Genomic DNA, 25,540 nt, shown 5'->3' with positions numbered 1-25,540 from the left:
ATACAATCAATTGGGAGAGTCTATGTGGAAGCGAATGTAGAACATTGTGGCAGGGAACACAGGATGACCATATGCTGAAAGTAGCACTTTGGCACGCACAGGTTCCCAAGACGGCCCCGCTTCTATTTTTCAACTCAGGAGACTTCAAACCCTATCTATGAACCATGATAGAGCACCATAACCAACACTCTCACAAGTCAGTTATTGACTACAGGTGCTGCCAGGTGCCAATATCCTTCTGGCTAGAAGAATTCACCAAGCTGTTTGGGATACCTACCAAGGGAGCATCGGTGGGTAAGCCAACTACAAAGATTACACACCAACACAAGGAGTCACTATTCAAGCAATTTTGTCAGTTGGATCTTACCAAGTAAGAGAGAGACATAATTTGTAGTGTGGGCAATAGAGGACTCAAAAAGAACTTCCTTGTCGCCCGTGAATGGATGTGTATTTTAGATTTGATTAAGTGTTGATTAACTGGCGCGAGTATAACATCTGACATAGCGATATGGATGGTCGACCTTATGATCGGGTTAAGCATACAGAAGGCCTGTAATTAGGCAAGTGTGTTGTCTAAGAGGAATCAAAAGTTCTTGTGCCCAAAGCACCAAGCATTCTATATGACACATCATGCCATCAGGATTCTACTGGATGCTATACACACACAGGTTGTTGGCCTATCATATCTGAAAGTCTCAAGAGCAGTTAGATCAGCTTAAGGCAGTAGAGCATGCACTGTTGGCAGCCTTGGAGGTGACCGTGGTTGAGCGAGACACACAGTTTGCCAAACGAGACTGGCAGCTCACTAAATAAAAGACACAATTAGTTGAGCAAGACAGGCAACTAGCTGAACAGGACATGCAAATAGCAAAGCGAGAATGCAAGTTACAAGAGGAGTAAGAGTTGGAGAAGACAATAAACCAACTGATGGAGGGTGCTCACATGGTGAAGGCAGCTCAGGAGCGTGAGCTAGTGGCCAATCAGCATCTTCAAAGACTTCACCAACTACCTCTACTACATCCACACCAACATCCTCCTTGCATCTAGGAACATCTTCTCATCCTCCCTCTTCTCAGTAGCATTTTCTTTAGTTTCGTAGTGGACAGCTCCAAATTTTGTTTGCGTCATCTAGAATAGCACTTTCTTTTTGGGGGGATTGATGTAGTCAGTAAGGAATGAAATAAATATGTTATAGTCAACTATGTAATATATAATTACATTTTGTAGTTGTGTGCTAGTCCCCAATCGGTTATTAGTTGTCGGTTAGCAGTTGTCGATGGTTGGTAGCCCTATCCAACATCGGTCTACTATATAAGTGTACTTTTTATTCATAGTCAGGGACCGCTTTTGATATCTTGTACTCATTTTATATCTAACAAATGATAATAAAGCTATATCATTTTCAATATGATGCAAGTAATTTATATCATTATGATTTGTAATTGTGTATTTCCATTTACTTTGTAATGCAAACCATATCAAGTGAACAGATGAGTGTGTTCCTATTTGTGTCCAAGTCCATGGTAGACCTATATGAAAACCATGAAGGTTGATGAGAGGAGCCTTTCGTTTGAATCAAGATCATAAGCCACAATGGTTCGGCTTACTGAAATTGAAAGTGTTTAAGTTTGAAAAGAGGAGAAGGTATAAGAGAGCGGCTGACTATAGAGATCCTCTTACTGTCAAACTTCGTGGAAGTATGGTCGGTCAGTGATGAGTTCACTGGAAGTGAGAGAATAAGTTCTCGTATATAACTCATCATGTGCAACAAGACCCAACTAGCAATATGCAGATCTAAAAGTATGCGTAGACATATGATTTTGTTTCCAATTCATGTGTTGTACTTTCTCTCCATTTTCACACTAAGGGGGGTGTTAGAAACCATGTTAGTTCAAACTGGTAAGTATAATAATATGTGTGAAATTAAAATGAAAGTGAGTTATAGTAACAACTCGTGAATCTATTCTAGGGTCCTCCATAGATCATTCATGAAACTTTAGATTGGCATGATTAATATCATGATGGTGCTTCTCCTAGCTTAGTTGATAAGATATACTAGCAAGAACAAAATTTCAAAATGCAATCGGATCCAAGAAATTTTCCAATATTTTAAATACAAGGTTCTGCATAACTAGCCTTTAAATAATAAAGAATTTTAAAACAAAACTACCAGAAGATCATAGACAGGTTTTTGAATGCTCGAACTCCTGAGTGGTGCCAGGGAATATCAGGACTTCAGAATAGTTTAAGGGGGCCAACATTTTCCCAAATAGCCCCTAAACGGGATATGGTATTATTACAAGGAGATTAGAGAGATTGAATAACAAGAAAACATCTGAATTAAAGTTTTTTGGATGAACTATTCTGATCCAGACCTTTACTTTGTTACCGAACACTTGATGCTACCTTAAGATCCATGGAAGTGACAAATTATCTCAAGCTTAACCCAAAGTTGAAATGGAACAAGGATGAAGATCACTCTAGACAGTCCAGAAAACCTGGAAAATTTGAGAATAAGCAATCACTACTCAGCAACAAGAACACCCAAGGAGAATCCATATTCTCGAAATGTTCTTCATCTCCATTTATATCATTTTGCATCAAAAATGTTTACTGCTAATGGTGATGGATAGTACCCTTTCATATGATAATAATATCCAATTTTGTCACAGTTGTATATAAACATAACTAAACAAAAGCTGAACAATAATGAAAAATAAGGGAAAACCTAAATTGCATAGTTTTTTAACAATGAAAAAATAACAGATATATGGTACAAGAGAAGTCGATCAAAATAAACAATGATCCTTGAACACTGTTTCTCATCGAAATACTATGTCTTGTACACTCATTCTAAGTTTCTTTATTTAGAATTCAGTGCAACAGGAAGAAAGGAGAAGTGCTTTGCCAAGAACCCTCAAATTCAAAAGAAAGCACTTACCTTTTAGAGCTCAATTGCGAAGCAGCTGACTCTTCAGTTTCATCCAAGCATGCCACATAATCTCTTTGGGCCCTCTGTACAATGCCAACAATTTCACCCATTATTACACCATGCCTCTTATTGGATGAAAGGTCTTCACCTCCTTCATCCTCAATCATATTAAGACTTTCTTGAAATCCATAGCCAGTATTGTCATTATTATCATTGTAGACTATATCCCCAATAGTAGACCCATAGTCTGGTGGCATAGATTTCTGTTTTTCTGCACTTCCAGATGAGATAACACGAACCTGAAATTGTACAATAACACACTCTTAGTATAGACATTTAATATTATGCATAAAAATAATTTAAGTCCCAAAAGACATAAATTTGTTTAGATCAGTACCAGGTTTAAAGAAAAGCTAGTAAAGAAAGGCTAGTAATGTATTATGACTGTGCACATCATCAATTCTTAATCAGAGCAGAAGTGGTAAAAGACCTGGCTACTCATTACACATTGAATCTTGTGCCACAGGGTAACCTGAACCTAATCCATATATGTTTCAGTGGTGATAAAAAATATTTTGTTGCCTGTGGAAGTTATCAAAGCCTATGGCACACCCAAAAAGAACTTCTTTTTCAGAATAAGATAATGGAATAAAATGAATAAATTAACACGTGGTACATTCTGGAAAGGAGTATGAGGACAATGATCAAGGACATCAGTACAAATCACATCTTGCAAGCTTGCAAGGTATTGTGAATAACATAAAACAATAGAAAATGTTGAGAAAAGCCTTTAAAGAAAGAACTTGAATTGCTGAATGATGCTAATGAGATAGCAACAGAAATTATACATAATACAAGAGGACAAGAATAACATAAAACAATAGAAAATGTTGAGAAAAGCCTTTAAAGAAAGAACTTGAATTGCTGAATGATGCTAATGAGATAGCAACAGAAATTATACATAATACATGGTAAACAAAGAATGATTTACCAATTGAAGACATCATAAGAATGTTCAAAAAACTCATGAAAAAGAGATAAGAAGGAATTCTTGTGCACGACATGTTGCGAAGAAGGTACACACACATGCAAATTGTCAAGATTATCAATTTTGATATGACGTACAAAGGGGTACAAAATGAAAGATCGCCCATATAATTTGAAAAATATGATTGAGAAAGAGTTGCTAGTGTTGGCCACAAAACCAGAGATACAAAAGCCAACAAAATACAAGCCATCCAAAAAATGGCAACAAGGAGGTGGTTGGTAGAGCTAAAGTCAAAGAGGCTATGGCACATACAGAGAAAGAGAGAGAGAGAGTGAATGACTACCCAATAAATCAATATCAGCAATCAAATGAATGGTGACATTGTTAGAAGCTGTCCAAATAAGCAACAAGGTTCATTACATTAGTTTAGATGGTGTGGATGAAAAGACCACAACAAAGGAAATTTCTGAAAGTGGATGGCAGCAAGAAATTTGAATTTAATAACTATGCAGCTTCTACCATCTGCCCACCCATGAAACAAAATAGTCTGGCACTTTTGATATTGAATTCCCTTTTGAGTTTTTGCCAAGTCACCAAATCCAAGTGAAAATTGGATCTGCCAAGTTTTGCCAAATCAAAAGTTTTTGAACTATGCTACATGTATTTTCTGCAGATGAATATTCTGATTCATTTATCTGTATTTCCTCCCATTTTCTACATCAAGTGTACTAGTGGAAGAACTGAATTCAGTAAAGTAGTCAGTTCAACAAAAACAGATGGTTCTTGTCTCCTGGTCAATTACTAATGATTTAGAGCTAAGAGAACCTAAACATCATGAACACAAAAAAGGACCTTCTTGATAGGAAATAAAAGGGAACATACAGCAACTTGATCTCCATGCAATGCTCTGTTTTGTAGCTTTCGACCAGGAACTAAAATTTCAAGCAGAGATGCCTCGCCTTTATTGCTTCATGCAGCATCATAGGAAGAAGCTCCTCAGATAAGACCAAAAACAAAAAAAAAAATTCCATTCTGCCAACAATAATACTAATACTCCAATCATAAAGATCCTGGAAATATCTAAATAACAAAGCACATGATGAATCTATACTCCCAGCTATTACACATAATCATGTTAACTACAGCAATACCTAGGGCGAACAAATCCTTCATCAGGTGTTTGCTTTCTGGCATGATAAATACCAATAAGAAGAGCACCACTTGTGATGCCCTCTTCAATTGCATTTGCTGTTTTGACCAGATAAACTAGTCAGTATCACATAGAATTCAACATCTAATAAAAAGAAATAACTAAATAAAAGTGTGAATGAATTCAAAATAAAAAGGAGAATTTGATATCTGAGTGCACCTGAAAGATGTTCTTTATAAATAAATTCTTTGTGCGTAGTTACTCCAGATTTTTCATCCTTCGCTGCATCTTCATCATATGTATTATTTATCATGTCAATTTGTGATTGTATCTAAATAAACAGTAAAGAGATTTTGTAAGGGCTCTACTATGATAATGTCAACTAGATATGAAATCTCTAATTCCAAGCTACAATATAACTCAGATTGCTTCCTCATTAAAGTAGCATTGTAACACGTCTACCAATTAGGAAGATTATATATACTTAAACAAACATATGTATGCAGTGATATTTATTATTAACTGTGAACAGTACTTTAAAACTTGCCTTACTTTCAGTCATTGAGAAAAAAATTGTCCTAAAAAATTGTTTAAAAAACTATACAAATTGCCTTTTCTTAACAGTAAGTAAAAGAAGATATCACAAATTTAATAATAACACTAAAGGTGATAAGCAGGAAAAGGCTTCTCCATTATTTCAGATGATAATATTTACAACAACAAAAGGAGCACCCTACCATAGGCTTCAAGAGGAACGATTACAAAGGATAACAGGTTTACAAAGCCTTCCAGATTACAAGCTGGAATCCAAATCATCAACAACTTAAGCATTCTTCCAAGCACTCAAAGTATCTCTAATAAACTAACTAAAATATTATAAAGAAAAAAGGTGAGGACAATTTGCTTTCCTCAAAGCAATCTGTTGTGACCTTTTTTCACACATCACCCCATTGAGAATGGGGACCCTCTCCTTTCCTGCTTTCTAGGGTTTTTGTTAGTGTCCCGTGGCCTTCCGCTTCAGTTTTTCTCAGTTCTATCAAGTTTTGAACGGTTCGAGTCTTAAGGATTGAAAATCAGTTTTTGCAAACCAAGTGATAACAGAGTCTAGACACCGTCAAAGTGCCCAAAAACACCAAAGGACGAAGAACGCAATTGATTTGAGCGAATTCGGACAACTTTCTATTTTTGGAAAGTTTGCTTTTTTGCTTTTTTCTATTTTTTAGCAAGTTTCGTTTTTGGCATTTTTAGCTCGATCCCCGAGATGGATATTTTAAGAAAGTTTTCCCTATTTTTTAGGGATGTCTGCTTTTTGCTTTTTCAAAGTGGGGACCTAGGGTTTACACCACTGACTTGCATCTATCACGATCGAAAACTTTCAAGTTTTGACCCAAAAAACTAAGTTCCTATATTTTAGGGGTCATGACGCTTCGGATGGGTTCCCTGAGTGTGGATTTCAAATATCATGTTAATCTGGCAAAAATGGAAGAAGTTATTAAATTTTAAAGTTTTCCAAATATTTCTAAGTCTGGCTAATGGTGTTTAATGTTGTGACAGGAGATTCTCAAAGTCCGCCCTCATGGAAGGGAAGCATGGCCATGATCTTCATGAAGTCAGCCCCCCTTGGTGCCATAAAGATAGAAAAGTCCGCCCTCCAAAGTCTGCCATGGAGGAGAGACAAAAGTCCGCCCTATTGATGGAGATGGTGCAAGGAGGCTAGTAAAGTCCGCCATCCATGGTTCCTCAAAAAGTCTGCCCATGATGGAGACTCACAAAAGTCCGCCCTACTCTTTATAGCCTTGGAGAAATGAACCAAAGGTCTGCCCAAGGTGAAGGTGCATAAGTCTCACAAAGTCCTCCCCAAGATGATGGAGAGGGAGCCCAAGAAAGTTCGCCTTGTCAAAGTTGAAAGTGTTTGGAGAAAGCACAAAGTCCGCCCTCCTAAGATCATGACCTTCTCAAAGTCCACCTTGCAATGAAAGGTTAAGTTTTTTTTAAGTTTCCCAAAGTCCGCCCTAAGGTGAGATTAGGAGTAAGCAAAGGTATCAAGGCAAGCAAAGTCCGCCTTGAGGAAGGTCTGAAGGCCAAGAGAATAAGGCAAGTAAAGTCCGCCCTTCAACTTATGGTAGCAACACTCAAAAGTCCGCCCTCATGGTGTATACTAAAGGTGTCAAGTCTTAAGAAGTCCGCCGTGAGGCAAAAAAGTATAATCAACTCCTCCAAAGTCCGCCTTAGATAGAAAGGTTTTGAGGTGCACAAGATGATAAAGTCCGCCTAAGGAGATGGCAAGTAATGTGTGAACATGAGAAAGTCCGCCCTCTTGCAAAGATCAAGTGCATGAGACAAGGAAGTCCGCCTAAGACTAGTGTGCATTGCAGAGTGAAAGGCTTGAAATCCGCCTTCCTACTTGGAGATAAATCAAGCAAAGTCCGCCTTAGGTGGAAAACATATGAGGTATCTATGACAAGCAAAGTCCACCTGAGGAAGAAAGAGATTCCTAAATGGTTGCAAAGTGCACAAGGCAAAGTCATTAATGATGAGACAAACTCAACAAAGTCCGCCCTGCTCACAATGGAGGTCAAAATAAGTCAAAGGTTGCTAACTAAGTTAAAAGATAGAATATTCTGCGTGATGTCAGCAAGATCTTGGAGAATTCGAACTTAGAATTGAAAACAGAAAGTTTCTTGTGGGATGAATCTTGCAGATTGAATCGATTTTGAGACTAGAAATCAAATTAGAAACTTACATTTGTGAGAGATCCGAACTAGATGAGGATGACATTCCAACTCAAAATTAAATTAGAGACTTTCTCCATGAGTATCTAAGAATGAAATCGAATTAGAAACATGAATTGGAAGAGCATCTGCATGTTTCTAATTATGAAACCCAACTTCAATACAAATAAGACATTCTTTCCTTCATTTTTACACACAAGAGCTCGAATTTCTAAGTGTTGAGAGCAGGTTGAAGGAGTTATCTAGCAGGTTTGAAGACATTTTCAGAAGCTTTTTGCAGGGTGGGCGTATTTTTGGTGAAGATCTGAGTTTAACTATCATTTTAAACTTGAGCATTCTCAGATTTTTGGAGTTAAGCCAACCGATAGAAGGCAGATTCATCGAGTTTTCTGAGTTTTCATCAAGTTCCTTCTATCTTCCTATCTTTTTCTTCTCATTCTATCAAAGGTGAAGTTGGTTTTGAAGGCAGATTTATTAGATTTTCTGAGTTTTCTAAGTTCGTTGCAGGTGATTTTAGCAGATTTGCCCAAAATTTCAATAAGAAAGATCAACTTGGACTGAATATTCATACCTTCTTTCTTATTTTCCGCCTTTCAAAACAAGTTTGGATGAGATTGATGTTATTGCAGACCTGGTTTATGGATTAAAATCAGAATATAGAGTATGGAGTTTTATTATCATTTTTGAAATTTCTACATGTGAAAACTCCATTTTAATGGTATGAAAAAATGAAGTAAACAACTTCAACCACTTAGTCATTCAAAACCTCAAATTTTAAATTGAAATTCCGATTTCTAACTTAGGCTTCATATGTTTTCGCAGATTTCAGTCGCGATCAAGTTTCAAGTAGACAAGGATGCTCCTCCTGAATCAAGGATGAACTTGAAGTGGAAGAATATCAGTGATACCAACCTTGGACATATCAATCTGAGGGAGTTTAAGAAAAGGATGTTTGGCTTAGACAACCTCGTGCCTACCGTGACCACGCGTAAGATGATGAAGAGTGGCATCGTACATGTTGTTGGCTTTCTCCTTACTATACAGTGCACGGAGTTGGTAGTTGAGTGTGCTAGGCACTATAACCCTGACAGTAAAGATGTTGTAGCACTAGACGGAAAAGTGTTGGCTAATATCACTGATGTAGCCGTAAGCGAGGCATTAAGAATCCCAGAATATAATAATGTTGTATATGTGACCAAGGATGAGGCCAATCAAATGTATCAAGACCACATGGAGGAGTACGAGGCCACCATCAATCATTCATGGCTAGATAAACCAACAAAGGGGGCCTTTAAGCTATCAATGAAGAACTTGGTGAGGGCATATTTTAAAGAAGATATTGGAGACATGATTGTCCTTTTGAACCGAATAATGGGTAATCCCCAAGGCGCTCCATTTGAGCCTTGGATGTATTCCTTCATTAATGAGATAATGAATGGAGTCAAGATGATTGACTGGGCTCAGATAATAAGCAACAACTTGGACAGCCAGCTGAAAAAATTGGAGGGAGATAAAATCTTCTACATGAGTTCATATTTGTTCTATTCCCTTGCTGGAACTTATAGATATAGAGGCCTTACCTACAGTGGAGAGGTGGGAAACAAGGAGAATCAGTTTCCTGTTTACGATTGTTACCCCCAGCTACATATGGCAAAAAAAAATATGTCAAGAAGGTGAATGATGCATTTTTGATGCATATCACACGAACACTGCAGGGTGGATTACATCAGAGACTCTCAAGAGTCAAAAGACCTCATAAGCAAATTCGGGTATTGGTATATCCAATACCCAAAATTCACCTATATCAGAATTCAAGGATTTTCTGGATCTCCCTAAAAGCTCCCAATTTATCCCACCAACCAAGTTGTGTTGCTAGAAGTTGTGAGGCAACTGGAGAGCTTCATGGCGGTTCAGAGAGAGAAGCAGAAGAAGGAAGGAGCATCTTCTCTCACTATTGGAAATGGATTGGAGACGTGTCCATCAACACAAGTTGCTGCCACTACTGAAAAGTAGCTGGCATGGTACCCCTTCTACCTATACAAGGCAAGAAGGAGCTTTGATCCGTTCCATAAGATGAAAAGGGTAGAAGGAATTGTATTTGAACACGGAACTGATTTAGAAGATTCTTGGGCTAATGCAGTCGATAGTTTCGAAATCAGAAGAAGATTCTGGTCAAGAATTCCCCTAGGCATGGTAAGAGCAACAGAAGCATTCAGGGTCACTAATCAAGTGGAAGACAATCCTAAACTTGAACAACCGGGTTTCGAGAAGATAAGAAATGAGCCACTTGCCTTGAGTGATTGGGCAGACAAGGAAAAATTGGATTTGGCAGACCTTATGAAGACAGTGGTTGAATACTCTAAGTGGTGGACATCCGAGAAGACAAAGCAGCTAAATTCCAAAGGTGTTGCCTTCACTTATGATTTGATTAGAATGGATGACTCTATGTCTTCCAACCATGGTATCTCTTCAGGCAATGATCGGAATCCAGAAAGTGTTGGGTCCCGGAAGAGAAAGGAACTTGCTAGAAATTCTAGAAAGGCCAAGGGAAAGAAAATCGTCGGGGAAAGACGTGAATCAAATGAAGATCATTCGACCTTGAGTGCTGCATCTGTTGTGCCTAACCAGAATACTATTGAGGAACAGAAGATGGACACAGATATGGAGGATAATGAAGTAAGAGTGCCTTCTCCTTCGGTTGAAGAGATAATGAGAGAAGGCATCCAAAATCCAGCCAAGGAACAAGTTGAGCCTCCAACAGTTTTTCTTGATGGTATAGTTATTGGGCCTAGAGAAATAGATGGTGGATTTGATAAAAATACTGAGGAGCAATCAACCATTCCTGATTGCTTGACAGAAAGGATAAGGGCTAACGTTCCTAATGAGACCCACTCAGAAGAGAATACTACAACATTTTTGGCGAAGGTGAAAGAACCAGTTGTGATTAAACCACCTAAGCCAGCTAGAAAATACTCTTTGATTCAGAGGGATAGTGCAGGGTTCAGAATGGTTCAAATAGCTGAACCGGAGGAAGGAAAGACCCAGAGTGATGTTGCTCCAGAAGATTATAAGATCACTACAATAGAGTTGGGTAAGCCTACTCAAGCTCAAGAGATCCAATATTTTGATGATTCTTGCAATGCCCTCAAAGCAAGACTAGCCAAGGAAAAGGAGAAAAGAATTAAGGTTGAGGAAGAGAATCAGCAATGGAGAAAATATGTTCTCCATCTAACTAAGCCACTTAATCATGAGATACCGGTTTCCCCTCTGCAGCCTCTTCCGCAGGAGTCGATGAAAGATTATGAGGCCATGAAGGGCACATTTGGGCAAGTTAAGGAATGGACCTCAGATGCTTCGATATGGGCTGATATACTTGTGGAAAATTTGGTATCAGCACATAAGTCGGCTTCTTCATTAGTCAGCAAAATTCCGGACTTGGATGCGAATTGGGAGGATATTGAAGAAATCCAAGATGAAATACTTCCACAATTGAGGATTATTCGAGGTCTGTCAAAGCAAGACTTGATAGATGCAAGTGTTGTCCAGGCTGGGGATAAGTATGATTTTAACACTTGGTATTGAGCTTTGGTCACCAAGATTGAAAAACTGAAGAAATGTGAGAATAAGTGTTTTCAGATTGAGAAGAATGTTAGAGAAATTTTAATTAAAGTGTTCCATGTGGCATCAGAAATTTGGCAAAGAGAGGGCATGCGAGAAAAACACCTGTTGGCAGAGAACCTAGGAGCCAGAATTCGGTCGAGCTTTTTCAAAGTCTCGGGGATGATTGATAAAAGGGATCTCTCAAGAATTGCGAGTTTTCTCCTCATTGACGAAAACTTTCTTGCCTAGGCAGTTGAGTGGGAGTGCATCCTCGCCACGTGTACTGATGATGTGGATGTCGTCGACTTCCAGATTAGTAACTTGCCAAGTGTCACTATGGAAGAGGTTCGACTCATTGTGTCTAGATACATTGAATCTGCAAAAAGGGAAACTAGACACTCACCTCAGTGATAATAGTAGTTGTTCCACATGTCACTCTTTTATTTGCCTAAACTGATAGAGTTTTGAGAAACCCTGATTAAGGTTTGTAGCTTTCAATCTAGGCCCTTGATCAATATTTGATCTCGGTCGTTCATTATTTTATGAAAAACTATATAAGGCTACCTCCTCTCATTTGGAGAGTGTGAGGTTTTTGATATATTGTTGCGTGAAGGTCATTTTTCAAATACTAGATTGCATGTGCGCTTTCTCTTAAGGCTTTGTAACCTCTGTTATTTGAGTGATTGGCACGGTTTCAATTTCCTCAACACATTAATTAGAAGTTAGTTTAGATTTGCTTTCAAAGTTGTTAGAGTTGAATGAAGGATTTGATAAGTATTAATTAACGGTGTATCTTTGCTCATACTTTTGATGAATGGATGATTTTCATTTCACTATGCAAAGTTAGTATGAGCCTATCCCCTATGTATGCCAGAACTTCGATTATAAGCACAACCCATTGAAGATTGCACCTACTCTGTGTAGTTGTCCTTAGGGTGGCAAAGCAAAGTGCGGTTTCTCGAGAACACCTAGTTAATACCATCTCCAGAATTCATAGGTTTAGATCAGCTTTCTTAACCTTATCCCGTTTTCTCCTTTTTGAAAGTCTAAATCCCGGAAAATCCAAAAAGAGAGAGACCTGAAATTGATAAATCTATCTAAGTCCAGAAGCTTGAAAGACATTCGTAAACGTAAGCCCCCCTTGAGATTTTCAGCATACACTACCCAAGTAGCTATCCTACTAAAGTCGCTTGTTCGCACATATAGACCTTGGAATCAGTAGTCATTTTTCAGAGGAGGATAGAATACCTTTGGGTATCTTATTCTAATGTTTCGTAGATGATAAAACGTACACCAACACAATCTAAATCCGATAAAACTAGCAAAGTATCGAATTGACAAATCACTTCAGCCTCGAACACAATAGTGAAATCCACTACACTCCTTCCATGTGAACATATAACGATGAATCAAGAAGATCCATTCAAACAAAGATTGGCGAGCATTTTCTGGATCTTATGGCGAACATTTTCTGGATCTTAGACACAACAGGTTGGGAAAGACCCAAAGCACTCTTATTCAATTGAGCACCACATTTACATAAAGACCTCAAAGATCCTTCAAATAGAGGATCACAACTCATAAGTATTAGCTAGGGGAGATGGTTGTATTGAAAATCAACAAAAGAACTTGAATGGAGATGATAGTTTACTCCTCTGGCAATCTTAGAAGTGTATCATCATGGGCCTCTTAATCCCAACAAAAGTTTGTAATTTATGATTAGTTTTCTTATTTTTTACCATTTTAGGCATACTTGAAATGTCTCAATTAAGTAGGAGATTTTTTGCATTAGATCAAAGGTGTGATTGATTATCTTCTTAATTTTTCCCTTTTGGGTTAAGCTATACTCAATTTCTCGCACTAATTAGAAGCAATACATATATTTTTGAATAAAAGATTAAAATATATGAATAAGGGAGACAGTTGAATCATAGATCGCACACTCGGAATCGGAGAGTACTCGGCAAGCCCAATTTTTTTGACTCCGCAAAAACTTGGCAAATTAAAAAGTACTAAAATTTCTTATAGAAACACTTTTTTTTTTTTTGCCAAATTCAATTAAAAAATTTATTAAAGCAGCCCAAAAAAAGTAAGTGTTTTCTATCAAATTTGATCATTTAATACATGGATCACAAAATGGCATCATCATATGGAGTCAGATAGTAGAATTAGATGCAAAAGCTAGATACTAACTAATAACTATTATGAATTTATGATGATTGTATTGGAAAATCATCATTAAAAATTTCATATCTAGATAACTTAGACATTATAAGTTTTTACATCTTCCTCTTCCCCGCCCTAGAGAAATAATGGGAGGTAGAAGGTATGGTCCTCGCACTCGAATCTGGCTCCTTGCTAGGTGTAGAAGACTGTGCCTGTGGCTCCACCATGCCAGTAGGTGGTAGTGGCTCCTCCTCTACCATATCAATATCATTCAATCCAATCTCCTCTGCTTTTGTTGCAGCCAAATACTCCATAGCTTGCCTCTCAAAATCAACAATCTCATCCTCTGTAAATAAGGAGGCATCATGATCATCATCTTGCACGGTCCAATCACTGTAGGGATCAATGTCATCCAAATCAATGAGTTCATCTAGTTGGTCCTGCACCTTTCTTGTGCGAAGTCAAAGGTTATATTGCACAAATACAAGATCATTGAGGCGTTTTTGAGTCAACTTATTACACTTCTTTGTGTGAATGGCATCAAACAAACTCCAATTGCGCTCACAGCCAGAAGCACTACAAGATTGGGACAAAATTTCAAGAGCTAGCCTTTGCAAATTTTGGGTATTTCCACCAAAATCTTCCCACCAAGAACCTACAAATAAGATAGGACAAGGCAATGCACTACACAAGGAGATGTTGGCCATAATGCACGCATTCGCCAAGTTCAGGCAGTACTTGGTGGGCTCCAAATTCAGCATCAAAACGGACCACAATATCTTGAAACATTTCCTTGGTCGGCGTGATATGAATGATCGCCATCAGAAGTGGGTTAGTAAGTTGCAGGTGTATGACTTTGACATCACTTATGTCAAAGGGAAGAATAATATCGTTGCTTATGCATTGTCTCGCAGGGCACATTTGAGTGCTATGATTAAGATTATGGAGGATTGGAGGCATTTGATTTCAGCAGAGTATGCTAAGGACTCATGAGCTTCTAGCATCATGGATGGTACAGTGCAGGACAGTAGGTGCTCCATTGTAAATGATCTCATCATTTACAAAGGAAGGGTATTTTTAGTACCCGGATTAGAAATGAAGAACAGGATTCTGAGGGCCTTGCACGATTCTCCCATGGCAGGACATCCAGGTTATTATAGGACATATAGGCAGATCAGGGACCGTTTAACCTGGAAGGGGCTCAAATCCGATGTTCTTCAATATGTCAGAGTGTCATGTTTGTCAAAAGAACAAGCAAGAACATACCTATCCAGCAGGACTACTCCAGCCACTTCCCATTCCTGATAGGAAGTGGGAATGCTTATCGATGGACTTCATTATTGGATTGCCTAGAGTTCACAGCAGAGATTGTATATACGTGGTTGTTGATCGGCTTACGAAGTTTGCCCATTTCTTTTCGATCTCGGCTACCTATTTCGTAGTTCAAGTTGCAGATCTTTTCTTTCGGGAGGTTTTCAGACTTCATGGGTTACCTCGGACTATAGTTAGTGACAAGGACAGCAAATTTATAAGTAGTTTTTGGCAGGAGTTGTTCAGACTTAGTAGTACCGAGCTCACCCCTAGTACGAGCTACCACACACAAACTGATGGTCAGACGGAGTGTGTGAGCAAATGGGTGGGAAGGTTACCTCCGGAATTATATAGCCGGACAATACCGGGCATGGGTAAAGTGGTTGCATCTATGTGAGTACTGTTATAATACTACTTATCACATGTCCATCCAGATGACACCATTCATGGCTTTATATGAGTATGATGCACCCAACTTTCTGGATTTAATGTTGAGCGACAGTAGAGTGCCAAGTCCTAGGGATCTTCTTCAGGAGAGTTGGGACATTATGAGATCACTGAAGGAAAGTATATAGAAGGCACAGAACCAGCAAAAACAATATGCTAATCAGAAGAGAGTTGAGCGGTCATTTGATGTAGGTGATAAGGTGTACTTGATGCTACAGCCATATAGGCAGTCTGCTCTTAAGAAGAGTAGTGCAGAGAAGCTTAAGCCGCGTTATTATGGGCCATTCAGGATTGTTAGACGCGTTAGAAAGGTGGCCTATGAGCTAGAGCTACCGGCAAATGCAAAGGTGCATAATGTTTTCCATGTGTCACGCCTTAAAAAGGTGATAGGACACCATGTTGTTCCTTCCACAATATTACCTTCTCTTGATGATGACGGGAAGTTGATAGAAGTACCAGAGACTATCCTTGATTCCAGGGAGCATAGATTGAGAAACAGGGTCATCAGGGAATATCTGGTTAAGTGGAAGGATTTGCCGGTTGAGGATGCTACGTGGGAGAGACATAATATCTTGCAACATCCTGAGTTGAGATTGCTTGACGACAAGCAATTTCAGGGAGGGCGGACTGTAATGTCCCCTTATCCATGACAGTCAGTGACAGCAGAGGATTAGCCTATTATATGGCCCTCGTAGGCTAATGAGGACGGTTAGAGGGTCTTCTCAGGGTTGTATCATCTCCAACATCTAGAGATTTGTAGATTTGGGCTTCGTTCGACATCATTTGGACTTTATTTACTATACTTACTATTTATAGTAAGTCAGAAGGAATAGAGAAGGACCCTTTCTATTTTTTGAACGTGGGGAAATAATAGGAGAGACTCTTGTTCCAGATGGCATATAAAAATGTTGAGTATTTAGGGAGTTATTAATATTTTTGTGGCCAAAATTAATAATAAATCATTCAATGGCTTATTATAAAGTTATAAATTAACTTTATAACTTCACTTAAGTTGAGGGTCTAATTGTCATAAAGAGGGGGCCAAATTATATAATTAATTCATACGCACATTTTCCTAAGTTGGGGCCAATTATTAAATTAAGTGAAAGATATAATATTTTTAAGAGTATTTATTATTTAATGTGTTTTATGAAGGAAATTGAACTTTCTTGAAAGAGTATTTATTTGGCATTGAAGTTCGAACTTGGGATTCTTTGGCATTTGATAATTTTTCTTCCTAGAGAGCACAGAGATGAGGGTTTCTGAGTTTTAGCTTGATTGGACATTGGAGGATGTTCATCTTTCAGTGTTGCATCTGCCTGAGATTGTGAAATATCAGTTGAGGACAGCCAGTGAGAGTTGGCTTCATCCAGAAGTCAATATTGTGTATATTGAAGGCGATATTTTCAGAATTTCCAATCAGTTTTGAATTAGTTTAGTGAAGAGGTGAATCAGCAGAGAATTAATATTCATTGCCAGTCAGGGAGTTCAGGTTTGACAGCTGCAAATTAGCTCCAGCCCGCTGTGAGGCGCAATTTCCAAGGAGGTTCGATTTGGGGTTAAGAGCTGCAAAAAATCAATAGAAAGTTGAAAGGGGTTCGCTAGGCTTGGGAGAAGGAATCAGCACCAACAGCAACACCATTAATTGCAGATTTGAAAGGTTTTGATCAGACTTGGGGTTGCTTTTCCGCAACACTGTGCACCAGCAGTTGTTAGTCATCATTTTTGGGTATGCAATCTATGTAAAGTCTCGTATCTTTTAAGGAGAATAATATATATATATTATTCTCCTTAAAAGATACGAGACTTTACATATATATATATATATATATTTGCAGCCATCAATGTGTTGTGCGTTATGCACACCCGCCCTGCTTCACAGGGGACCCCCGTGAATTTTGAAGTCTGCCAGATAAAGAGAAAGGCACGTGACTGAAGCAATGTAAAACACAAAAATCTTGCATTTCAAGTTAAAGAGCCGAAATTCCACTACGAAGGGCAGAAAGTAAATCTGGCAATTGAGAATCAAATTCATGCATTTCTGTTGAAATCCCCGAGTTTCTCCCATATCAAGCAAAGGTCGAGTAAAGGGAACTCACGCATTTCTCCGACCTCCCAAATCCTCTGCAACCCATCTTCATATCACACGAGTTTCATCTGTCAAGGCGTCCAAGGGCACTTAAGATAAAATCGCACAAATCCCTTCAGAAGCCCAAATTTCTAATAAGCAAATGACGAAGCAAATCAAAATCGCGCATTTCTTCTGAGAGTGTCGAGTTTCACTAAAACGACTTTGGCATTTGAGAGCCTAAATTTGGCCTTTCCTCACGTTTTGCGAGAAGCAAAACAAAGTCGCACGCTTTCACCAAAATTGCCAAGTTTCACAAAGAAATGAGAGGAGCTCAAAGCTAAAAAATATGCCCTCCTTCATTCGCTGAAAAAATCGCCCAAAAGGCCGAAAATCATTAAAAAGGTAAGAATCGCACATTCTAACCTCATGAGCCGAAAAGGTCAAAAAGAGTTAAGTTCATGCAAAATGACCTTAAAGACCGAAAAGGTCAAGAGCCTAAAAATCACGCATTAAGGCTCATTGAGCCGAAAATGGAAAGGATTCATAATCACGCTATTGAACCCCAAAAGGCCGAAAATCACAAAAAGTGAGAATCACGTGATTAGGTTTCTTGAGCCGAAAAAGTAGACTAAAGTTCGCCCAAAAGGTAAACGCTTCAACATGTTTTTTAGGCCAAAAAAGTAGACTAAAGTTCGCCCAAAAGGTAAATGCTTCAACATGTTTCTTAGGCCGAAAAACCAAAGAAGCTTCAAAATCGCGCAAGGACGTCATTTAGCCGAAAATTCAAAAGAAAAAAACCAAAAATCAAATGGCCGAATTTTGGTATTAACGCAAAGGGGCGTTCAAAATCTCCCAAGGCAAATCACACTCATTGGTGAATTTCGGCGTTACATATTACTTTTTAAGATAGAGTTCTCTCATTTGTAACCAAAAGGCCGAATTTTGCACAAATTTAGAATCGCACACTTTGCCTAAAAGACTTGATTTTGACATTCACATAGGCGTTTAAAATTCTTGCATTTTGGCTTAATAAGCCAAATTTTTGAAAGGTGTTTGTATTTTCACCTTAAGGGCCGAGTTTGCTTCAACAAGGGACATTTAAAAGTTAAATTTAATATTTTGTTTAATTAATTTATTTAGTTTTTCAAAATGATTAACTGAAGTCAAAATTGATTGCTTGCAAAATCAACGACAACAGGAAGAGCTAGAGCGTCAATGTAATGTCCCATTTTAGGAACAATGTGATTTAACCACAAAATGTGAAGTTTTCATACCACTTGTAATGTCCCTTATAAGACAATTGGGACAATTACTTTCAATTCTTAGAATTATAGTGTCTGATTTCAACAATAAATTTGCGCAATTGAATAGATGACTATATTTATGTGATAAATGATAATAATTACTTCACTTGCTCTCTGTGGTTGTTATGATTAATAATACCTTGAGAAGATTGATAATTATTTACACTATCTGTAATAATTACTTGCTGTTTCAGATATGACAGTATATATATATATATATATATGCAAAGAGATAGAAATCAATATTGCCTATGGCAATATGGATGGCTATGTCTGGTTTGGAAATAATAGCATGCAACAATCAATTGATTGGTGTTTCAGATCTGGCAACGATGTCATGCAAAGTTTATGGTGCTGTTTTGGATGTGAATACTGCTCAGTTACATGCACACAATTTTTGGGCCTTCGGCCTTGCTCGCTAAGAGCTCTTCCAACTAGAACAGAAAACCATATACAGAACCAAATCCCCCCCTCTTGGTAATGAAGTGATTGCCCATATATATGGATACAATCAATTGGTGGTGTCTATTCAATTATTGAGGTTTGTTTATCATAATCGAATCTCTTCATTAAACTAATCGATTATTGTTATTAGTTAATGTGATTGGTTTGGTTCTTCCTTAACCATGATCGATATCATCATTAGATGGGAATTGATGATAAATACTTAATGGTTCGATGGCATAAATATTATCGGATTCTCCTTGGATTATGATTACTGGTTGGCAAAGATATATGCCTTAATCCACATTATGGTTGATCTCATCCCATCGCATTTCTTGATCATATGATTGGAATATCTCTGGACTATTATATATTCTCATATTATTATGTATCCTTCCGTAAGTGGTATCTTGGACGCCCGCTTCTTGTTAACTCGTCACATGTGATTGAACTCCATGTAATTGATCGTATTGCCAGATATGAAGACTACGTATCAATATCGTATCTCCTGATCCCATACTTCATACTATCTTTAAGAATATTGATGATGATCGGCAGTGGTGTAGCTTATTAAGCCAATCAAGATGTATCAGTGCTTCCCTGATATCACGATCGTAATTAATCGTTTTCTTTAATAATAAGTTGTAATCGACAGTAATATATAACCTTCCTTATGTAATAAAGTCTGATGTAAATACTGTTCCCAGAGAAGTCTATTATGAATTCTGATATAGATTCCAATTACCCATCATGAAGGGGGTCTGATGTGACATTCCAAAGTATTATTACAGACCAAGTTTATGGTTTGTATAAGAAGAATTAGAATGTCCTGTTGATTTTGGAGATTAGATTATGTTTACAAAATTATTTGCCAATGAACTAGTTTCGATTCTTAGGATAGTATCAATACAATTCAAACTATGAGTTCAATCTGCCCTATCAATGATGATCTGCTGGTAAACAGAAGAATCACGGCGCAAAGGAGGAATTCAGACTGATTGTTGATTGTGTAATGCTGACTAGGAGATGATAGAGAATCTGCAGAATAGAGGACATGATCTGCTGTTGGTGCTGGACAAATCTGATTCGTAGAATGTGGGACCGAATGTTATATGCTTCTGTCTTATGCTGAGACCGATGATCTAATGGAAGGGAAATATCGAACTCATATACTTAACATGATGCCTGTTCCAAACAGCATGTCTCTAACCAACAGGTCTCCCCCCACTTAGAACGGTCAAGCATTAACACATCTAAAAGACTAAGTTAACACGTTTTAACAAAGAGTCAATTCATATTTAATCATAACATAGAACTGATTTATATATTAACCAATTCATATATATTAAGCATTACATAGAATCAATTCATATATTAATCGATTCATATTAATTATCTCATAGAATCGAATCATATAATGTATATTAATTAGTGAACTAAGTTGACTCGGTCAGTGTAATATATTCAATATATCTATTTTATGTTTTAATGGTAAAACTTGTTTGCCCTCTCGGGTAAACGGTTAAATGCAGAACGTAAATGCACAGAACATAATGGAAATATATTAAATAACCAGCCTCTATATTAATTCCACAGTCCATGTACAATAAGTGCTTATAACATTACATCTGACACGACTAACATGATCCTCCTTCGAAGAAAAGGTACACAATATATAATACCCGAAGGGGCACGACACAACCGTCGCGACTCCAACTACCTACCCGTCGGCCAACTAACTGACCGTCGTATTATTACCGACGAGAACATAAACATAATATAACAACATAACATAATGATTATTCTCGGCAACATCATCCCCCCAAGAAAAGAAGTCGACTCCGACGACTTAATACAAAATAGAGATGAACGGCAGGAACTCCTGACGCCAATCGGGCCCGGATCTTATACACTTGCTGCGTCCTCGCCTGAAAACCCTTGTCTGCTACCATCCGATGCTCAAGTGTGGAATTCACCAATATTGCTTCCTTTGCCATCACAGTCCTCCTGTGCCTAACCCAAACTTGTCTACAAAACACGTTTTTCAATCTCAGCTTCCACCAACTGCTACTCAAATGATACTATCTCCCTAGCCAATTTGTCCTCGATAGCCACCCGTGCTGCTCTCCCGGCATCCAACTCCTAGGTACGCTGAACTAAGTCTCACGCGACTATTGCCTCCAACCTGGTGGTCAGCTCCTCCCGAGCCCTCTGTGCATCCACCAAGGCACCCTCACGTCTAGCCGAGACATACTGCGAGTTCCTCAAAGCGTACCTATCCTGCCTGGAGGTGGCCACAATCCACTGGCACAAATGCTAGGAGACACCTCAAATCCTCCATCACACTCCCCAAAGGCTAAAAACTGAACTGAATAACTCCTTGGTGTCGTACGACTACGCGGACCTGCAAAGCCTTCCCTCAAACTCTGTTTGTTCCCAACCTCCAAATCCGTCTCCCTCTACAGCTTATGGCTTCCCCGCCAATGCTTAGCTACAGGCTTCTTTCTCACAATACGGACAACCACAACACTTCCCGTGGTCTTCTGTAGCTCAAAATAAACTGGGGGTCTGGGGGCAACGCCCCCAACGGGGTCGAGGGGCAGCGCCCCTCGCGGGGTTTGGGGCAGCGCCCCTTGCGGGGTCCTGGGGCAGCACCCCAAGTGCCAACACCAATTTACAACCTTCAGAACCCCACAAAAGTCCATGGCGCGCATCATTTCAGTGATATTTTAAGATGCCAAAAAACCCTTCTTTTCCAGTGTCCTGGCTTCAAACTCCAGCGAATCATTTTAAATCTGGCCGTCGTCGTTTTTTTTTTTTTTTTTTTGTTTTTTTTTTTATGGCACTGGAATTTCCCCGATGGCATCCCGGCCATACAACCTTCCTGTACGGTCAACACAGCACTGGCACCTCCGATCGTGCGGTCAACACCCTCCACCGTACGACTGTGTTTGTTTGTGTGGGGGCTACGTTTATGTCTTTGTGCTCCACGACAGCAGTGGTTTCCACCGCACGGTGGTGGACGTTCCACCGCACGGTGGTGCCACCGCACGGTGGTTCCACCGTCGGTGCCACCGCACGGTGGTTCCACCGTCGATGGCCACACCATCGATGTTGCCACCGTGCGGTGGTTCCACCGTCGGTGTTGCCACCGCACGGTGGTGCTACCGTACGGTGGTTCCACCGTGGCTTTCTTCTCTTCTTTTTTTTCCGTATGGTCAGCTGACCCGTACGGCCATACGATTTTTTTTTTTTTTTTGGCTCTTTTTTTTTCGTTTTTTTTTTTTTTTTTTTTTCTGCTAGAGAGTCTTTTGCTGAGGTCCCCTGTCTCTGAGATCGCCCTTCATCCTTCTCAATTTTCCTTGCCCAAGGGTTTCCTGTTGTGGTCCTGTGCCTCTTGAGTCGCCTGCCTCGCCTCTCAAGTCCCCTTCCATCCGCTCAGGTCCCCCTTTGGGCTCTCGGGTGTCCGTCCGGCCTCTCGGGTCCCCTGCGCGCTTCGCGTGGTAGGGTTTCAATTTGTACCCGTTGGTGGCAAGTCTATTTTCCATGGCCATCCGAAGACCTGGAACCACAAATTCTACAGGGACGACGACCTCCTTCCCGTACATAAGAAGAAGAAGAATAATAAAGATTTTGAAGACTGCGGTCTTCCACACAGGGTTCCAATCGTTGCCAACACTCTTCGGATTATTTACGTTGCCAAGGTTTGGGGCGTCTCCCTTCCAATATTCTCTGTATTCCGACAGGTACACCTCTGTTGGTTGCTCTGGTTCCTCTACTTCAAGCCTGTAGCTTTGGAACATTTTGTAATCCTCCATTTGCCAGTGGAAGAGCCCATTAAGTGAGCATACCTCATCTTCAGAACATCCCTCCAATTCGAGCACCCCTTCACTGTTCGGCTCCATCGCGTTCTTGCCCTTGCTTTCATCGGGAACCCCTTCCCTTTTATTAGAGTCCTCTGAGTCTGAGTCGGAAGAGGCGAGCTCTTCGCCAACATCTTGGGTGTGTAGGTCAATGGTATATTTCCGCCCTCCCTTCTCCATGGAAAGTGTATTTTTCTTCCAGTTGTGGTTTACCCTCGCATTGATCAACCACGCTCTCCCCAGGATGGCGTCATAGCCTTTCTTCTTTGAGGGAATAACCACGAAATCTAACAAGAATGGTTGCGTACCAATTGTCACTTGCTGGGCCATCAACAGGCCGAGTGGCTTAATGCCGTGTTGGTCCGCTCCCACCGGGTTGAATGTGGGTGGCCATAGGGTGGGCTTCCCCAGCCGCTTCCATGTTTCTTCTGGTAGTACATTCACCCCAGATCCACCATCCACAATGGTGTCCTTCAGAATGGTCCCACGGATACCCATTTCTACCACAGCTGGGTGTCTACCACTGCTCAAGGCTAGTAACATTGGGTCAGTCGAAGGGCTAACGGAAACCTCCACCTGTGGTGCACTCTTCGAAGCGGTGGCGGGAACCCCTACCTGTGGTGCACTCGACGATGCGGTGGCGGGAACCCGTACCTGTGGTGCACTCAACGCTGCGGTGCTTTGCACATTGGTGAGGATGGCAGTCCTCAATTGTGGCATAGAGTCTAGAAGGTCTTTTACCTTTATCGGCACCTCCATCTGCAAGATTTGCCCAATGATGTTATTTTCCGCTTCCGTATGGGATGATGTACTCGCCACCTCGTTGTCCTATCGTTCGGTCGTCATCTCACGTTCAATATTGGCCTTTGCCTCCCGTAATCTCTCCTTCTCCGTACGGGGGTCGGGATAAGTGGCTTTTTTCGTCTGGGCGCGGGTGATCGCCAGTACTTCTTTCTCACCAGTCTTCTCAGCCTTCTCAATGTTGAGGAGATTAACCCCTGCCTGCGGGCAATTTGCGTCCTCATGGTCGCCTGGCCCACACCAACGGCAGACGTGCTGAGGGGTGGCTTCCTTCGTGCAATCACGGGCGAAGTGTCCCCACTGATTACAGGCCCTACATTGGATAATTGGTCAGCCCTTGGTGTCATACTGGATACGGCTTCCGTTATTGTTATTGTTGCTATTCCTTCCGCCGCCGCGTCTGTTGTCCCGGTATCCTCCAGATGATGCCGTTGTGTTAGTATGTTGGCCAGTACCCGCTGGTGCGGATGTTGTGGCCTGCTCTGTGAACAGCACCTGGTTCATTTGCGTACTTCGGGTTTTCATGTTGTATGGGCACTCCTTGGTGGAGTGTCCCATCACTTGGCAAATCTCACAGAATGCCTTCTTTTGGCAAGTACCCTTTGTGTGCCCTTCCTCTTTGCACTCAGTGCACCATATGTCCCCTTCGTTTCGACCAGTGCTTCTCATTATTTTGAATTCCTTTCTCATTTGCTCCATGTCTTTCTAGAGCGCTTGCACCCGTTTGCCAGCCTCGTCATCGCTGCTGCCTTCCTGTGAAGAGTCATCGACCTCGGATGAGGATTTATTACTTTTCTTCTTCTTTGATGTTTTGTGTTCACTCTCCAAGTCCATCGCCCTATTATAAGCGTCGTCATATGACGTCGGGGGTACAATTTTCATCTTCCTTCGTAGGGAGGATTTCAACCCTTCAACGAACCATCGTTTCTTCAATCCATCTGCGGGTTGGCTTTCCATTTTACCCAAGAGTTCTTTCAACCTCCGACTGTATGCCCGTACTGTCTCCCTGGTACCTTGTTTGGTACTGTATATCTCTGTTACAATTTCATTGTCATCACGGAGCAACCGAAACTCCCCCATGAATTCCTTCTGTAGATTGGCCCACGTGGCCACTTTTTGCTTGTCCACATCGGAGTACCAATCTATGGCAACTCCTCGTAACGTGGCTGGGAACTGCTGTACCCAGTCATCCTGGTCTGTTACTCCGTTGGCGGACCAAATGGTTTCACATGTACGGCAGTGCCGTAAGGGGTCTTCCTTGCCCTCCCCTGTGAACTTTGGCAATTTTTGTTTACTCGCCATCCCACCGTTGGGTCTCGCTCCTCTAATTCCTTGTGTGCTTGTACCTGGCGATCCTCCGCCTCCTGCAACTGAACCTCCACTCGTGGGTCCTCCGGAAAAAGTTGCTGACACCGAACCAACCAAATTGCCTCCCGTACAGTACCCTTGTGCTCCCTCGGCACCTTCGGTCGTACCGTCACCTTCCGGTGTCTCCCTCCAGTTGGTTGTCTCCCTCCGGTTGTCCTCTGAAATGGACAAATTCTTTAGCAAGTCTCTGGTAGCGTCGATCAAGTTTAGACTTCGCCTTGTTTGTTCCACCAACTCTTCGCGGCTTCTTACCCTACGGTGGTATTCTGGCGAACTGTAGAGTTCTCCTTCGGCACCCTCCATGACTCCTTCTGGCAGCCCTACAACAGTGTAGACAGTGTAGTTCTCTCCATCTATCTCTGC

The 25,540-nt window shown here is 40.3% G+C and overlaps 1 protein-coding gene across 1 annotated transcript in view; it reads right to left on the bottom strand.

The window, feature by feature from the left end:
* The window catches only part of LOC131034553 (uncharacterized), a 400,008-nt gene that overhangs the window by 262,636 nt on the left and 111,832 nt on the right, over window positions 1-25,540 (bottom strand). Inside the window, exons 8-11 of the mRNA XM_057966103.2 lie at window positions 5,290-5,401; window positions 5,072-5,168; window positions 4,803-4,887; window positions 2,942-3,231 (exon numbers count right to left, since the gene is read on the bottom strand). Of these exons, the coding sequence (XP_057822086.2) occupies window positions 2,942-3,231; window positions 4,803-4,887; window positions 5,072-5,168; window positions 5,290-5,401 (584 nt within the window). The remainder of the gene's footprint in view (window positions 1-2,941; window positions 3,232-4,802; window positions 4,888-5,071; window positions 5,169-5,289; window positions 5,402-25,540) is intronic.

This window comes from Cryptomeria japonica, chromosome 11, assembly GCF_030272615.1.
Source record: "Cryptomeria japonica chromosome 11, Sugi_1.0, whole genome shotgun sequence".
Classification (NCBI taxonomy): Eukaryota; Viridiplantae; Streptophyta; class Pinopsida; order Cupressales; family Cupressaceae; genus Cryptomeria; species Cryptomeria japonica.
The sequence above is the reverse complement of the archived record's forward strand: the minus strand, read 5'-3'. Positions and strand labels throughout refer to the sequence as shown.